Below are 18,794 nucleotides of genomic sequence, written 5' to 3'. Positions count from 1 at the left end.
CTGCAGCAAAGCACACCCACAACATGATGCTGCCACCCCCGTGCTTCACGGTTTGGATGGTGTTCTTCGGCTTGCAAGCCTCCCCCTTTTTCCTCCAAACATAACAATGGTCATTATGGCCAAACAGTTATATTTTTGTTTCATCAGACCAGAGGACATTTCTCCAAAAAGTACGATCTTTGTGCCCATGTGCAGTTGGCAAACCGTAGTCTGGAATTTTTTTATGGCGGTTTTGGAGCAGTGGCTTCTTCCTTGCTGAGCGGCCTTTCAGGTTATGTCGATATAGAACTCGTTTTACTGTTGATATAGATACTTTTGTACCTGTTTCCTCCAGCATCTTCACAAGGTTCTTTGCTGTTGTTCTGGGACTGATTTGCACTTTTCGCACCAAAGTACATTAATCTCTAGGAGACAGAACGCCTCTCCTTCCTGAGCGGTATGATGGCTGAGTGGTCCCATTGTGTTTATACAGATGAACGTGGTACCTTCAGGCGTTTGGAAATTGCTCCCAAGTATCGACCAGACTTGTGGTCTACAATTTTTTTCCCTGCGGTCTTGGCTGATTTCTTTTGATTTTCCCATGATGTCAAGCAAAGAGGCACCGAGTTTGAAGGTAGGCCTTGAAATATATCCACAGGTACACCTCCAATTGACTCAAATTATGCCATTTAGCATATTAGAAGCTTCTAAAGCCATGACAATTTTCTGGAATTTTCCAAGCTGTTTAAAGGCAGTCAATTTAGTGTATGTAAACTTTTGACCCACTGGAATTGTGACAGTGAATTATGAGTGAAATAATCTGACAATGTCCTAACAGACTTGCCAAAACTATAGTTTATTAACAAGACATTTGTGGAGTGGTTAAAAAACTAGTTTGAATGACTCCAGCCTAAGTGTATCTAAACTTCCGACTGCAACATGGTGAAGTAAATATTGTTGACACTTAGGCCATGGTGTAATGCAATGTTTTGCCTTGTGTGGTAGGTTTTGTGGATTGACACTTATGTAGGTGTCATAACACGTCTAAATATACGCGTCATGACAGTATTACGACCATATAACAGGTTGACAAGTCACTGCATGTCAGCTGTTATAACTATGTCATAACGTGTTGAGATGCTAGGTGTCAAGTGTTAGCAATATTATTGTGCACAACTGGACTGTCTTCAGCCCCATAACTTGAATACACCGCCCCCATGTGGAACTTATGTCACTACAACCACTTGCTCAGAGGATCTCTACAATGGTGATCAGTTCTTCAAATTACAGAAACTGTTCAGAAAACAGCATGCCATTGGTTGCAATACCCTACCTAGAATTATGAAGGACGCAAGTGCACTAACACTTAGGCACAATTTGTATCACCAACTGAAAAGGCTTTTTATTTATATATAAGTGTACTATAAAATGGGAATACGATGGTTGCAATGCTCTGAAATTCTGTGTGCCAACAACAGCGTGAGTTTATATAAATGTTTTAATTGGCCAGTAAAGTAGAAGGATGAAAATACATTTATCATTGTACAGTTCTGCATAATTAAATCAAAGATAGTCCATGGTAAAATCCACACCTGCTGTGAGTAAAGGACTGCAGGGGCTGTCCTCAACAGTTATTAGCCCACAGAGTCCTGTCACTACAGATAGAAAATATTTGTCCAGAAAGACACAGGTGGAGGCATTGAAGCGGAAATTGGGCCTCCTACAGGTGGCAAGAGACTGTTCTAACACATACAAATAGGGAGCGAGACACGATGCCCATTACAGGGTCATAGATAGGTCTCTAGATAAGAGAGAGCGAGAGGGGAGTGTGTGTGTCCAGGTCAGGAAGCCATTTTGAAGTGGTCCCCCAAGGATTGCAGGTCAGCGTGAGAATTGCCTCTTGTCCCCCTTGCCTTTGTTGACGTGCTTGAAGATTTTGGCTTTGTGAGCGGGCTTGCCCTTCTGGTAGCCGAAGCCGCCGCCTCCACCCCTCTTCGTCATCTTCAGTCCTCCTTTGCTGTGAACGTCTGGAGAGGAGTGCTGGGTTAAGGGAAACACAGTACTGCACTGAATTGACCAGTTGAGAAGGCTTTTATCGTTACAACCTGTGTGTGTGTGGGGGGGGATGGGATAAAGGACGTTTGACAACAGCCATTGACAAAAAAAGGCGATGTAACACTTCAGAAACGACATTGGTGAAAATATGCCCAGGCACTTGGACGTAGAAAAGGATACTGAGGTCGACGTAGGGAGGCACATTAAAGCCGAAAGACTGTGCCACCATGGGGAGGTTGAGCGTGTTGACACTGTAGATCGCTTTGAGGGAATGAGAGTCGTACGCCCGCACATAGGACTTGTAGGCCTCCTGGGCTGACTTGTGCAGGTAGTAGTTCTTCTCAATCAGCTTATTCAGCTGCAAATAACAAATTGAGGAAACTACATTTTAGTCATTTAGCAGACGCTCTTATCCAGAGCGACTTACAGTAGTGAGTGCATACATTTCTTCCCATACTGGTCCCCCGTGGGAATCAAACCCACAACCCTGGCGTTGCAAACATCATGCTCTACCAACCTTTCTGTGGATTTGTCATTGAGATTTCAAGGCTTGTCAGATAATTGCATACAGTCCACTGCGTATTTATTTGGACAGTGAAGCTAAAACTTTATATTTGGTTCTATACCACAGCATTTTGGAAGAGAGATCAAATGTTTATGAGGCGACAGTATAGAATGTCAAGTTTTATTTGGGGGTATTTTCAAATACACACAACACACTTTGAAAACTTTGCACACCTGGATTGTAAAATATTTCAATAATTTTTTTAATAATAATTAGCAAGCTCTGTGAAGTTGGTTGTTGATAGACAGCCATTTTCAAGTCTTGCCATAGATTTAAGATGATTTAAGTCAACTGTAAAAATCCTATGTAGTCTTTGTTAGCAATTCCAGTGTAGATTTTGCCTTGTGTTCAAGGTTATTGTCCTGCTGAAATGTGAATTTGTCTCCGTGGCTGTTGGAAAGCAGACTGAACATGGTTTTCCTCTAGGATTTTGCCTGCTGCATTCCGTTTCTTTTTATCCTAACAAACTCCCTAGTACTTGCCGATTACGAGCATACCCATAACATGATGCAGCCACCACCATGCCTGAAAATATGAAGAGTGGTACTCAGTGATGTGTTGGATTCACCCCAAACATAACACTTTGTATTCAGGACAAAAAGTGAATTTCTATGCCACATATTTTTGCAGTACTATTTAAGTGCCTTGTTGCAAACAGGATGCATGTTTTGTAATATTTTTTTTCCCTGTACAGGCTTCCTTTTTCCTCTAATCTAGGTTAGTATTGTGGAGTAACTACAATATTGTTGATCCATCCTCAGTTCTCATATCACAACCATTAAAACTGAAATCCCTGAGCAGTTTCCTTCCAGAGTTAAAGACGCCTGTATCTTTGTAGTGACTGGCTGTATTGATACACCATCCAAAGTGTAATTAATAACTTCACCATGCTCAAATGGAATTATTAGTATTTTTTTACACTACCAATCGGTGCCCTTGGTGTCCCCCCCGGTTTTTGTGATTGATTCTGTGCTTGACAATCACAACTCGATTGAGGGACCTTACAGATAATTCTATGGGGTGCAGAGATGGAGTAGTCATTCAAAAACCATGTTAACCACTATTATTGAACACGGAATTAGTCCAAGCAACTTGTGAGATTTGTTAAGCACATTTTTACTCCTGGAATTATTTAGCTTGCCATACCAAAGGGGCTGAATACTTATTGACTCAAAACATCTCAGCGGTAAATGTATTCATTTCAAAAATGTTCTACAAACAAATTTCCACTGACATTCTGGGGTATTGTGTGTAGATCTGTGATAAAATCTCAATTTAAATCCTTTTAAATTCAGGCTGTAACAAAATGTGGAAAAAGTAAAGGGGTGTGAATAATTTCTGAAGGCACCATATATATGTTCAACCTTTTAGAAATGAAAGCACTATGTATCTAGTCCCCTCATTTGTGTATTGAAGTGGCCAAAAGTTTAGTATTCGGTCCCATATTCTTAGCAACGCAATGATTACATCAAGCGTGGATACAAACTTGTTAGATGCATTTGCAGTTTGTTTTGGTAGTGTGATTATCAATTGAATCAATTTTGAATTCTGGCTGTAACACAAAACATGGAATAAGGGGTGTGAATACTTTCTGAAGGCACTGCATATGAAAATACCCTCAAATAAAAGATGTTCTTTACTGTCGCCTCAAAACATTTTATCTCCAATCCAAAATGCTGGAGTACAGAGCCAAATTAAAAGTTTTAGCTTCATTGTCCAAATAAATACATTGGGGAGTGTATGTAACAGAAGTTAACTCCTGTTCAAAGGAAGAAGTTGCTTATGACTTGACCAGACCAATGAATTAGCCATTGCAGTCCACATGTGACAGATGGAATGTGAGTTAGCTCTGATTCACATGCAGAAATAAATGTGGATGAATATCTTACCTGACCCTGGATATCAGAGATCTTTGCCCAAGAGAATTCAAACTCACTCAAAGGAACCTGAGGCAAGATGAAAACACAATCTAAAATGTCATTTTATAACATATCACTGTTGAAAGACTTAATCTTTTGCATGTTTTTCTTGGTTTTGCTGGGTTGAGGTAAGGTCAGAGATGGTTGGGTTAGGGTCTTACCTTGGCTTGTTTGAGGAAGCGCAGGAAGCCCAGCTCCTCTGGCCTGAGGATTAGGAGGGCATGACCTATGCCGTTGATCCCGCGAGCCGTTCTGCCCACCCTGTGGATGTATTCCTAGGAAAAGAGGGAAGAAGTAAGGAAGAGGGAAGACAATGTGAATGCTTCACTGATGCATTGGCTAGAGATGCCTATAGGCTAGGCATTATTTCTGGCTAGTGTCAAAGCTGCATGAAAGTGTCTCAAACTTCACTAGGTACCTTGGGGTCATCTGGGGGGTCATATTGAACAATCCAGTCCACCTCAGGGATGTCCAGGCCTCTGGCCGCCACGTCTGTACAAAGCAGGATGCCTGAGTCGGCGTTACAGAACTGGAAGAAGGTGGTGGTACGCTTGGTCTGCTTTTGCTTCCCCTGAGAGATCAAAGCAAAAGGAGATTAGACGTCAGCCACAGACAGCATTGACCACAGAGGATGCCTGCTAAAGGCTTCCGCATGCTTCGGTTCGGTTGGCTAGGCGAACTGAACGTGCATGCTAGCATACTCCCTTAAAAAAGACCTTCGCAATGCTAGCTGTGCCACTAGAGATTCTGGGTTCGAGTCCAGGCTCTGTCGCAGCCGGCCGCAACCGGGAGACCCATGGGGCGGTGCACAATTGGCCCAGCATCGTTAGGGGAGGGTTTGGCCGGCAGGGATGCCTTGCCCCATCACGCACTAGCAACTCCTGTGGCGGGCCAGGCGCATGCACGCCGACACAGTCGCCAGGTGTACTGCGTTTCCTCCGACACATTGGTGCGGCTGGCTTCCAGGTTAAGTGGGCATTGTGACAAGAAGCAGTGCAGCTTGGCTAGGTTGTGTTTCGGAAGATGCATGGCTATCGACCTTCGCCTCTCCCGTTTCCCTGCGGGAGTTGCAGCGATGAGACCAGACTGTAACTACCAATTGGATACCACGAAATTAGGGAGAAAAAGGGGCATTTTTTTAAATAGAAAAGACCATCGCTTGAAAAATGAGAAAAAGCGTCAATAGTAATGTTTCTCCTTCTTGAGACACCGTAGCCAAAATAGTCCGAATTAATCTAACTCAAGAAATCTGTCATTGATTTTGACATTTTTGCCAAGCATATTACAGCATATGTTAATGTTTAATGCCACAGCACAATATTTCTTCATATCATATTATAGCACATATCATTGTGCTATAACGGTTTAAGGCCTATAGACCCAATTGTGGATGATAGAGAATGCCTTGTGGAGTCAGACTGGGGTTCACTGTAAGCAAAGCTCAAATTGAGTCAGATAATAGCCTGAAAACTTCAGACACAGAGTGTAGCCTGCAATATGTTGCTAGTCTTGGAACTACCTTGCTGTTACTCGAGACACAGATTCATTATATTTTAATTTGGGCGTAATTATCACCTGTGGTGTATATGGCTGGAGTGTCTTTTAGACTCAAAAGGGCTTAGAATAACTTCCTGAGACAAGTGAATAAAGTGAGTTGGGTCATGTTCAGCAGGCACTAAACAGATAAACCGTCAGAAACGGGAAGGTACTATCTGAACTTGTCCTATAGAACACACATTTCTGTTTTCTTTTGCAAAACGCTTTGCTATGGTGTGCCCTAATATTTACAACCCTGAGGGGTATACTACAAAGCAGGATCAAGGAGTTAGCCAGGTAACTTGCCTAAATGTTATAAAATACACTTTTTATTTTTTTTAAATAAATATAAAGATAAGCATGAAATGAACATGGTCTAATTGACTCAAGAACCCAACACGCATAATAGTTTAGCTTTCTTAATGACAGAGGTGACAACTCACGTGGATGGCCATGACAGGCAGGTCAATGTAGTTGAGCAGCTCATAGTGGAACTTGACCGACATGCAGGAGGAGAAGAACACCATCAGCTTCTTCTTGCGGTTCTTCTTCAGGAAGGTGAAGAGCAGCATGAAGCGCTTCTCTGAGGGACACACCACATAGCCCTGAAAACCAAGACAATGTTTACATATCAGACCACGCATCCCTGAAGCACCAGAGACAACCAGAGAACCACATCCCTGTCCGAAGTATATATTAACTGATGTGAGGTTTACCTATAACCTTGCTGTGGATGAGACACGGTAAGGTCTCAAACGCCCCAATACTCTAACCAAAAACATTAAAGCTTTGCTACTTTCAGATACTTTGAGTCTTGGGACAAGTGACAACTAACCGCTTAACTTAACTAGCTACAACAAGCGGACCCCCTGGCACATCATGCATGAGTATCGTCACTCTGCAGCAGTGAGTCGTTTTGTTTACCTGCTCCAGGCCGTCCACGGTTGCGTTGTCCTTGTTGTCGTCCACACCCACGTAGAGGGGCTCCTTCTTCAGGGAGATACGGGCCAGGTCCTCCACCTTGCGGGTCTGGGTGGCCGAGAACAGCATTGTCTGCCTCCGCTCTGAGGAAGAATGCACGTTGAACATGTTAAACACTGGGAGTTATACATAAAGACAAATAGCCTCATCAAACTCCATGGTACAGTATGTTCAAGGACTGTTATAGCCATGAGGTGGGTACATACTTGGCAGGAGTTTGATGATCTGCTTCAGCTCCTCCTCAAAGCCGACCTCCAGGATACGGTCAGCTTCGTCAATAATCAGACACTGGAGGTTCTTATACATGAAGCCGGCAGTATTCTACAGAGAGCAAGGGGGTGGAGAGAAACGAATGAAGAGTCCAGTACTGAATGTGTGCATAAATCTAGGTCCGACCCCATTTAGTCGACTGGTCCATTATTTGGTCGACAGATTTGTGTTGTCGAGTGGTCGCAAATTAATTGTATTTATTTTATGGCAGACACACTTGTCTCAGTGTCCATTGTGGAGGCTGCGGGGATGGCACAGTCTAGCACAGGCATCGCAAGCAAGGGTATTTGCCTTGGTATGCCAAGCAATTTGATAACATTTTGGAAATAAGTGAAATTGCATTAGTTTCAAAATTGCATTGGTTTCCATAAATGGCTACTACTTTGGACGCATTGGTTTCCATAAATGGCTACTACTTTGGACCTGACACCGTTTGAGAGAGTATTCCTTAGGTCTACAGTATGTGAAGATGTGTCTTTGGTATAATTAAAAAATGTTGAGTCGAGGAGGGGCAGTGTGGCTAAGATGCACAAGGCGCGTCTCTCCCCAGAATGTGCTCTGCTGCCAATTTTTGAACATTCATTGTTTCATAACTTCATTGTATGAATTGTTTGAGTGTTAGTGTCTATCAATTCCCCATTACATATATCACCAGTAGTACATTTACTGTTAATCCCCATTATTTTTTATCTACAATGTTTGTTTGGTTATTGTAACTTCTGTTAACGCATTCAATATATTACAGTCGTTTACCGTTCTCATTGTCGGAGTGGACATGTTATTTGCAGAGCTCAAAACGTATTTAATTTCAGAGTTTTGTCAATTTATGAATCGTCTTTTGTTTGGAGCGCTCCTGTCAATGTTGATGACTACGAGTCGGAGTAGGCAACCTGGCCTGCGAGCAAATGTAGAAATGTGCCCATTTGGGGATGTCTGATAGTATTTCTGATTGTCGTAACTCACCACCAAAGTGGAGCTTCTCAAAAAAAAAAATTTTTTTATTTATTCGCCTCAAAAAGAAAGCTGGCAAGGTGTTTTTACTTGCATTGAATGACAATTAGGGCTGTCCGACAATTTCTGTGTGTTGTGGACTGAGTGTGATTTGTTCTTTCGACCAATCAATTGGTCAACATTTTAAAACGTGTATTTTTCCATACATATACACACACACATACATATATACATATATACATATATATACATACATATACACACACCCTTTGTTTGAATAAAATAAATGATATGTAGGCGACTGAACTTGGCAGCAGAGATCAATATAGCCTAATCAGAAAGGGGGGGGGACTGTTCCCGATCATCCTCCTCCCACTGTCATTACGCTCCTAAAGTTTCCGTCAACCTTTTCCAATTGGAGTGCCAAGTTATCGTACCATTTCTACTAATCTGCGTGCCAGTTACGATTTTCATGGAACAGTTTAATTTATAATAAAGCCTTCATATCTCAAAATCAATGTCATGTGGTTCATCAAAATTCTATCTTAAAGTAACATATTGCTATTGCCAACTCTATGCGCTGCATGAGGCAAATGATCACACCAGATACTGACTGGTTTTCTGATCCACACCCTACCTTTTTTGGGAGGAGGATCTGATCAGATGCATATCTGTATTCCCAGTCATGTGAAAGCCATAGATTAGGGCCTAATGAATTTATTTTAATTGACCAATTTCCTTATATGAACTAACACAGTAGAACCTTTGAAATTGTTGCGTTTATACACTGCTCAAAAAAATAAAGGGAACACTTAAACAACACAATGTAACTCCAAGTCAATCACACTTCTGTGAAATCAAACTGTCCACTTAGGAAGCAACACTGATTGACCATAAATTTCACATGCTGTTGTGCAAATGGAATAGACAACAGGTGGAAATTATAGGCAATTAGCAAGACACCCTCAATAAAGGAGTGGTTCTGCAGGTGGGGACCACAGACCACTTCTCAGTTCCTATGCTTCCTGGCTGATGTTTTGGTCACTTTTTAATGCTGGCGGTGCTTTCACTCTAGTGGTAGCATGAGACGGAGTCTACAACCCACACAAGTGGCTCAGGTAGTGCAGCTCATCCAGGATGGCATATCAATGCGAGCTGTGGCAAGAAGGTTTGCTGTGTGTCAGCGTAGTGTCCAGAGCATGGAGGCGCTACCAGGAGACAGACCAGTACATCAGGAGACGTGGAGGAGGTCGTAGGAGGGCAACAACCCAGCAGCAGGACCGCTACCTCCGCCTTTGTGCAAGGAGGAGCACTGCCAGAGCCCTGCAAAATGACCTCCAGCAGGCCACAAATGTGCATGCGTCTGCTCAAACGGTCAGAAACAGACTCCATGAGGGTGGTATGAGGGCCCGACGTCCACAGGTGGGGGTTGTGCTTACAGCCCAACACCGTGCAGGACGTTTGGCATTTGCCAGAGAACACCAAGATTGGCAAATTCGCCACTGGCGCCCTGTGCTCTTCACAGATGAAAGCAGGTTCACACTGAGCACGTGACAGAGTCTGGAGACGCCGTGGAGAACGTTCTGCTGCCTGCAACATCCTCCAGCATGACCGGTTTGGCGGTGGGTCAGTCATGGTGTGGGGTGGCATTTCTTTGGGGTGGCCGCACAGCCCTCCATGTGCTCGCCAGAGGTAGCCTGACTGCCATTAGGTACCGAGAAGAGATCCTCAGACCCCTTGAGACCATATGCTGCTGTGGTTGGCCCTGGGTTCCTCCTAATGCAAGACAATGCTAGACCTCATGTGGCTGGAATGTGTCAGCAGTTCCTGCAAGAGGAAGGCATTGATGCTATGGACTGGCCCGCCCGTTCCCCAGACCTGAATCCATTTGAGCACATCATGTCTCGCTCCATCCACCAACGCCACGTTGCACCACAGACTGTCCAGGAGTTGGCGGATGCTTTAGTCCAGGTCTGGGAGGAGATCCCTCAGGAGACCATCCGCCACCTCATCAGGAGCATGCCCAGGCGTTGTAGGGAGGTCATACAGGCACGTGGAGGCCACACACACTACTGAGCCTAATTTTGACTTGTTTTAAGGACATTACATCAAAGTTGGATCAGCCTGTAGTGTAGTTTTCCACTTTAATTTTGAGTGTGACTCCAAATCCAGACCTCCATGGGTTGATAAATTGGATTTCCATTGATTATTTTTGTGGGATTTTGTTGTCAGCAAATTCAACTATGTAAAGAAAAAAGTATTTAATAAGATTATTTATTTCATTCAGATCTAGCATGTGTTGTTTAACCTGTTAGGGCTAGGGGGCAGTATTGACACGGCTGGATAAAAAAACATACCCGATTTAATCTGGTTACCACTCCTACCCAGTAACTAGAATATGCATATACTTATTACATATGGATAGAAAACACCCTAAATTTTCTAAAACTGTTTGAATGGTGTCTGTGAGTATAACAGAACTCATTTGGCAGGCAAAACCCTGAGACATTTTCTGACAGGAAGTGGATACCTGATGTGTTGTATTACCTTTAAACCTATCCCATTGAAAAACACAGGGGCTGAGGAATATTTTGGCACTTCCTATTGCTTCCACTAGATGTCACCAGCCTTTACAAAGTGTTTTGAGTCTTCTGGAGGGAGATCTGACCGAACAAGAGCCATGGAACGATGATGTCCCATTAGACACCTGGCGCGCGAGTTCATGTTGGGTACCCTCGTTCCAATACGTTATAAAAGAGTATGCATTCGTCCACCTTGAATATTATTCATGTTCTGGTTAAAAAGGCCCTAATGATTTATGCTATACAACGTTTGACATGTTTGAACGAACGTAAATATATTTTTCCCCTCGTTCATGACGAGAAGTCCGGCTGGCTTAGATCATGTGCTAACAAGACGGAGATTTTTGGACATAAATGATGAGCTTTTTTGAACAAAACTACATTCGTTATGGACCTGTGATACCTGGAAGTGACATCTGATGAAGAGAATCAAAGGTAATGGATTATTTACATAGTATTTTCGATTTTAGATCTCCCCAACATGACGACTAGTCTGTATCGCAACGCGTATTTTTCTGGGCGCAGTGCTCAGATTATTGCAAAGTGTGATTTCCCAGTAAGGTTATTTTTAAATCTGGCAAGTTGATTGCGTTCAAGAGATGTAAATCTATAATTCTTTAAATGACAATATAATATTTTACCAATGTTTTCTAATTTTAATTATTTAATTTGTGGTGTTGACTTGACTGCCGGTTATTGGAGGGAAACGATTTCCTCAACATCAATGCCATAGTAAAACGCTGTTTTTGGATATAAATATGAACTTGATAGAACTAAAAATGCATGCATTGTCTAACATAATGTCCTAGGAGTGTCATCTGATGGAGATTGTAAAAGGTTAGTGCATCATTTTAGCTGGTTTTATGGTTTTGGTGACCCTGTCTTTGAATTGACAAAACATTACACACAACTCTTGTAAATGTACTGTCCTAACATACTCTAAATTTATGCTTTCGCCGTAAAACCTTTTTGAAATCGTAAAACATGGTTAGATTAAGGAGATGTTTATCTTTCAAAGGGTGTAAAATAGTTGTATGTTTGAAAAATTTGAATTTTGACATTTATTTGGATTCAAATTTGCCGCTCTTGAAATGCACCTGCTGTTGATGGAGTGCACCACGGGTGGCACGCTAGCGTCCCACCTAGCCCATAGAGGTTAAGTGTTCCCTTTATTTTTTTGAGCAGTATATATTTTTTCAGTGTAAACATCTGATCCTTAGTCAACATTGCGGTGCTCAGAGGTTACCTGGTCACAACTTCGATGTAAATGAATACAGTTACCTGGAGGTGGTCAAGCAGTCTGCCGGGTGTGGCCACCAGGATGTTGACGCCATTGGCCAGCCTCTGGGCCTCGGCCGTGCGGTTGCTGCCGCCCATGATCAAGCCGAAGGTGTGCACGTGGTGGGTCATCAGCTCCTTCATCACGCCGTATGTCTGCATGGCCAACTCGCGCGTTGGGGACAAGATCACCACGCCTGTACCTTAGGATAGTGGGGAGCAGGGCTGCGTCTCAGGCACATTTCAGTTCAGTTCCTAGGCCCTTTCTTTAGACCCTACACCTTTGATGTTAGCAGAGCTAGTAAGACTGGATGGGTGAAAGGTAGAGGGAAACTGTGCCAGTCCTTTCATATCTGTGAACACCCCCAAAAAAAAAAAAAAAGGGGTCTACACACTCTACGGAGACAATAGATACAGAGCCTAGCGCAGTGTTGAAATGTCGTTTTTAGTCACAAAGGGGGCGGCTCCTTGTAATATGTTTCGCCATTCAACATACTTTTCGTGCTACCTGAAAATTGAAATGGACCTTATTCCTCGTGGAGCCGTGGGGGCAGTGTTGTCGCTTGGTTCCTTGATCTGATCAACAGGCTACGCACGAAAGTAGCATTGATAACCAAATATAACCTCAGCAACTGCTCAAACAATAAACCAAACACTGTAGCCTTATTAGAATCTACCCAAAAAGGTATTTTGTTGTGAAGTAATAACTACTGCTACACGGTAAAAACAGCTGGTAGCCATGTGCCATCTCTATTTTTTTTAGCTGATATGGGAGCGAATACATTGAAGATGCATATTAAATTGGGATAATGTTTTAAGTTACACGCACAAGTAGGCTAAAAAAATATCTGCCAGGACAAATTATTTCACATGGGTGACATGCTAAGTAACCTACACCTTACTGGCAGGCACAAAACATGATCATGTAAATCAAAACATTAACTTTCATTACATGTAGGCGTAGCTATTATTTAAATATGCAGTTAGTTCTTTCGAATTAGCTTACAGTTAGGATGATGTTTTCAACAGAAAAATCTCTGCCATCACCCAGTTGTGAACTTTGCGATTTGGGAGAAATGCATGGACCGGCGAGGTATCACGGTACCAAAATGTGTCCACGGCTCCAAAAATCCATAGATATAAGCACGTGAAGCTTGTAGCATGATGATGCAGAATGTTTATAACATTGAACCAATATAGACGGTTGAAGCAATCTACTAATCTTACCATTTCTGGGCATGAATTTAAGTTTGTAGATGAGCTCGATGGAGGGGATGAGGAAGGCCAGAGTTTTACCACTGCCAGTCTTAGCAGCAGCCAGGATATCTCTAGAAGAGTCAAAAGATTAAAAAAACAAACAAAGGGAGTCATCTATCAAGTCAAAACAATATTAGCCTACTCAGTCCTTTATCAGTCCTGTAGGGCTGATTCTAGGATGCAAGTCACCAACTTTTGGTGGTCCTGGATGGATTTTACAGAGCTCTGCTTTAGAGATGCAGGGACACATGAGCAGATGGTGATTCTGCCTAACATGAAACTTGGACATAAACTGTAGGCGTACCTTCCCTCCAGTAGGGGCTGTATACTTTTGTGTTGGATCTCAGTCATGTGCTCAAAGCCCATCTCCTTCACAGCCTTTAGAGTGTTCTCACTCACCAGAGGCGCTAGAGAGGCAAATGACGTGTCCTCAAACGCACCTGAGATACAGAAACCACAGTTAACAGTTCCCACCTTTGTGGGTTTTGGCATATCACCTCCCCTGTCTGATATCTTGACTTTCTCTACGCCACAAAATCTAAAAAGGTAGAAATGTCATGTTTCACTAATTCTCTGTTTGAGAGAGCGGGAGGTTTTACCGACATAGCAGAGCCCACATGGACATTTAATAATGTAAATAACATGGGTGGTGGAACACGTAATAATATCATTTAGCGAATGTGGAGCCCATCGATGTTCCATTCGTTTGGAGGTAGTATTCATCATCAAACCTAAAATAGTTATAATTCGGTCCCAAATAAATGATATCATTACGTGTTCCACCACCTATGTTATTTACATTATTAAATGTCCATGTGGGCTCTGCTATGTCGGTAAAACCTCCCGCTCTCTCAAACAGAGAATTAGTGAACATAAAAGTTCAATCAGGCGAAACGACAGATTATCCAGTCAACTTTTGAAAGTCATTTTCAAGACATGCGCCCAATAAAAAGACAGAGGCTTCCATATAGCCTACACAAGTTTCACACGTTGCGTGTAGCTTGTTGGCACTACAGTCAGAGGCTCGTGAACTGGGAGATCACTAATCAATGAAAAATGCAGTAGAGACAGGCACTGCCAGATGGGATGATAGATAACCTATGCCATTTACAAGTTTGTCTAACTAGCGTGAGTCAGTGGCTACTTTTTTTCCACTCTCCCTCTGGTGTCTCACACACCGCTGGCCCCTGCCCAACTTGCTTAAAGTTACACACAAAAAAAATACGAACTATTATTGTAAATAGTGAAATGATTTTAACACTAACACAGAACACGGCAAGTAGACTGACTGGGGATTACCTACAGTAAAGGACCATGGTTACCAGGAAGATAAAACACAGACAGATTATACATGTGTGTATGCTGGCAGAGGCTCAATTGTAAATAGTTCCTGGCCCATATCTAAGACTGAGAAATGATTGCTACACATAACATGCACAACTGCCAAGGCTAACATTTGGTTGTGTAAAGGCCTCTGATTGACCAATGTCTATATCATTGAACATGGAATACCTGTCAAGCCAGATGGGAGCTCTGGTTCATCTTCCTCCTCAAACTTCTCTCCTTCCCCCCTTTCCGCCTCATCCTCACTTCCCTCTTCATCATCCTCCCCCTCAACTCCCTGTTCAAGAGGCTGTGTGGGTTTGTCTGTGGTCTGATCAGCATCCTCCTCTGTCACATCCTCCTCCTTCTTCGCTTTTTTCACACCTACATTAGAAACATGAAATATTCTTTGACATGGACAACATTCACTAACTTGGGAAACTGACACTTTTAGCCATTTACCCCTTGAATGGTTCAACAACCATTCTAATAAATGACGGAGTGGCACACAACATTACCTTGCTGTTCAGTGGTGCCGAGCTTTCTTTTATTTTTCTTCTTGACAAAATGTTCTGTGTCCACCTTCGCCGACACATTCTTCTCTTTTTGCTGCTTATTCGTGGGTTTGACATTCTGTGGCTTTGATATTGCTGTGGCCACCTGACTCCTTTCATCACAACACTCCTCTGGAAGTCCGCTTGCGTCGTCTGTGAATAACGTAAGTTACACAGAATAACATATATGTTTTTAAATCACATCAACTAGGCTATCATTCAACGAACTAGCTAGGTGGCAGCAAACCTTAGCTAGCTAACTGACTGACTGGCAACTTCATTCAAATATGGCAGATATCAGTAACGGGAAGAGAGCAACGTCTCAAAACCAACAATGTACAACAATGTTTCGCTTATGTCTAAGGTTAGCAACACATTTTTTAAAAAAAGCAGTACTGTAGTAGCTAGCTATAAAAACACCACAAGCTAACCGAATGGGGATCATGTTCATTCACTCGTTACAATCGTTGGTTTAGCTACGTGTATTAACTAAAATACTGTCTTTAATGCGTGATTTCCGATATAGACAACTCTGCAGAAACATCCATCAGAGACATACTAGCTAGTTAAGGTAGCTAACATAAGCAATAGCTACTTAGCCTTGCTTCGAGGTGGGCTAGCGCGATAAAGTGTCAATACAACTTGTCGACAATGATTTCGATACTGGAAAAACAGTTACCATTATCTTCCTCCTGTTTGCGTTTATGAAGTAGCTTTCGCTCTTTGTTCTTTTCGCTTCTTTTCTGGATTTTCTGCCGAAGAAGCCTCATCTGAAGATCTGCCATGATTGCAGCTGAGCACTCACACGTGGAACTCTTCTTCTTCGGTGGCGTTTATCGGTGATTGGCATCCAACGTTATGGTGCATTACCGCCACCTACTGTACTGGAGTCTGGGCCAGGGCTAAACTCAATTTTACCTGCCAGCCCCGTTGCTCTTAATTAAAAAAGAGAACAAAAGTTACCCCTTGACTTATTCCACATTTTTGTTGTGCTACAGCCTGAATTGAAAATCGAATGAATATGTTTTTCTCAGCCATCAATACACAATACCCCATAATGACAGTGAAAATGTTTTTAGAAATGTTTGCAAATGTATTGAAAATGAAATACAGAGAAAGCAATATCTCAACTGAAAGTAAACAAGTCTCCAGGCACTGATGGCTTCCCTTCAGAATGGTTCAAGACCTTCAGAGAACAACTAACACCTCTACTTAAGGCCTGTTTTAACTGGACTCTGCGGGAGGAGGGTCTCCCACCGTCATGGAGAGAGGCCATCATATCTGTAATCCCAAACGAGGGTTAAGATAAGAAGGAATGCAGTTCATATAGACCTATCGCAATTATTAACATGAATTATAAACTATATGCATCAATAATAGCCAAAAGAATGAAGAACATAATCCCAGAATTGATTGACGGAGATCAAACTGGTTTCATACAAAATAGGCAGACACAGGACAATATAAGGAGAACACTACATGGGGTGGGATTACCTATTCCAAGTTATGGAAAGATTTGGTTTCAACAAAGAAGTGATACAGTGCATCAAAACACTGTATTCATGTCTGACCGCTAGAATAAAGATAAATGGACATTTGTCACGAACTATAAAATTAGAGCGAGGGGCAAGACAACGCTGTAATATTTCACCCACTCTCTTCTCCTTGTACCTCAAACCATTAGCACAGGCAATAAGACAGGACCCAACCTTAGAGGGAAAAACAATAAGAGGCAGTGAACATAAGATGTGCATGTATGCTGATGACGTTCTGTTATTCCTTAAAGACCCAGGCTCAAGTGTACCTAGATTGATGGATGTTTTACAAACATTTGGAACATATTCAGGGTATGTGCTTAACGTACACAAGACCCAAGCCCTAGTATATCATTATACCCCACAGAAAGAGCTGAAGAGTAGGTATAACTTCCACTGGACTTCTTCATCCATTAAATATCTTGGAGTATATCTACCAAAAGATACACCCAAACTTTATTGCATGAATTACGATCACATCAACAAGAAAATATATGATGACCTAGACAGGTGGAATTCACTTCCCTTAGATCTTAGAAGTAGAATTGAAACAATCAAAATGAACATCCTGCCGAGGTTACTGTATTTGTTCCAATCACTGCCCATAGAAATCCCGCCTAAACAGTTTAGAGAATGGGATAAACGGATATCAAGGTTTATCTGGAACAGTAAGAGACCAAGAATTAGATATACAACATTACAATTACCAAAAAACTGTGGGGGTATGGCCTTACCAAACCTAAAATATTATTATGTGTCAGCCCAATTGAGACCTCTGGTGTGTTGGTGCAATTCAGAATTCGAATCCAAATGGATTGACATTGAGACTACTTTGACAGAGACACCCATACAGTCAGTTTTGGGAAATAAGGACATGGTAATAGAAATATACAGTAGACAAAATCAGTGGATTCATTTCTCTCTGAAGACATGGTTTAGGGTAGTTAAGCAAAATAAATTAGACAGAGAGATCAAACTGCTGAGTTGGCCCACATACGACACCAGCTTCATCCCTGCAACTCAGGACAGCAGATTTAAACAATGGACGCAGAAAGGCATCACATCATTCAGTACAATTATAAAGAATGGGGACCTAGATAACGTCCAGGACCTAAGTAAAAAACATGGCTTGGATAAACAAGATTTTTACAGATACCTACAAGTTCGACACTATTTCTTAAGGGAGATAAAAGTGACTGACCCTCGAGCACCTCCAAAATTAATCCAAGTATTCACTAACGCATACAACTTGGGGAGTAACAAAAAAAATATCTCAAATCTCTACTTGGGTATTCAATTCTCAAAGAAACATTCTACAAAGTATATTAAAAAGGAATGGGAGGAGGAACTTAACATTGAAATAACTGATGAAACATGGTTGAACATATTAGAGACTCAACAAAGCGCCACCAACTCAAGGTCATAGAGAGAATTCTGATGGAAGAATGTTGTACGTTTCTTCATAACACCTAAACTGAAATCAAAACAGACTGGCTCCCTACATCCTTGTTGGAGAGAATACGGCCTATCGAGGGTGGATCTCTCTCATATCTTTTGGACTTGCCCCGCAATCGAAACCTACTGGGGAGAAATAAGATCTAACATTGGAAAAATTATGGGATTTGACAGAACAAACATTAATTTCTTTGTACTTGGGTGAAATACCTGATAAGAAAAGTACCTCTTGAAGGTCGTACTGGCAGCCAGTAAAAAGGCTATCACTAGGAAATGGCTACAAAAAGACCCTCCCACAGTGACACAATGAATAGACATTGTAAAAGAAATATACCTCATGGAGCGTATGACCTTTGCTTTAAGAACACAAGAGGAGAGGGGTCAGGAATACTGGGAAAAATGGGTTTCGTACTTGGAAAAGGTCTAATTCAAAGATGTCAATGTAACCAATATGATGAAGGTATGACGTGCACTATAACTGCCAGATCTTTTTTGTTGTTCTTTTATTTGACTTTATTTGTACTTTCTTTGTGTTCCTACAATAAAAACAAAGT

General features: G+C 42.0%; 1 protein-coding gene across 1 annotated transcript; it reads right to left on the bottom strand.

Annotated features, from left to right (window-relative positions):
• Nucleotides 1-1,459: 1,459 nt before the first annotated feature.
• On the bottom strand, nt 1,460-16,130 carry LOC106581870 (ATP-dependent RNA helicase DDX18). Its single transcript, XM_014164304.2, has 14 exons — nt 15,930-16,130; nt 15,215-15,403; nt 14,886-15,080; nt 13,678-13,813; nt 13,344-13,444; nt 12,120-12,319; nt 7,242-7,356; nt 6,979-7,118; nt 6,498-6,659; nt 4,937-5,089; nt 4,680-4,793; nt 4,489-4,545; nt 2,215-2,392; nt 1,460-2,006 (listed from the first exon to the last, which is right to left on the bottom strand). Exons 1-14 carry the CDS (start codon nt 16,033-16,035, stop codon nt 1,861-1,863), a joined length of 1,992 nt encoding a protein of 663 aa, XP_014019779.1. The 5' UTR covers nt 16,036-16,130; the 3' UTR covers nt 1,460-1,860.
• Between the last annotated feature and the right edge of the window lie 2,664 nt (nt 16,131-18,794).

The sequence above is a fragment of the Salmo salar genome, chromosome ssa21 (genome assembly GCF_905237065.1).
Source record: "Salmo salar chromosome ssa21, Ssal_v3.1, whole genome shotgun sequence".
Taxonomy (NCBI): Eukaryota; Metazoa; Chordata; class Actinopteri; order Salmoniformes; family Salmonidae; genus Salmo; species Salmo salar.
Note: the sequence above shows the minus strand (reverse complement) of the source record. Positions and strands in the feature narration are given on the sequence as shown.

What these genes read in the sequence shown, in the direction of transcription:
- LOC106581870 (XM_014164304.2), bottom strand. Translation starts at nt 16,035, where the DNA reads ATGGCAGATCTTCAGATGAGGCTTCTTCGGCAGAAAATCCAGAAAAGA. An exon ending in GCTCCCATCTGGCTTGACAG is followed by an intron (nt 13,814 to 14,885) that starts GTATTCCATGTT and finishes TCTGTATCTCAG; the next exon opens with GTGCGTTTGAGGACACGTCA. An exon ending in ACCCCCCAGATGACCCCAAG is followed by an intron (nt 4,794 to 4,936) that starts GTACCTAGTGAA and finishes CTCTTTTCCTAG; the next exon opens with GAATACATCCACAGGGTGGG.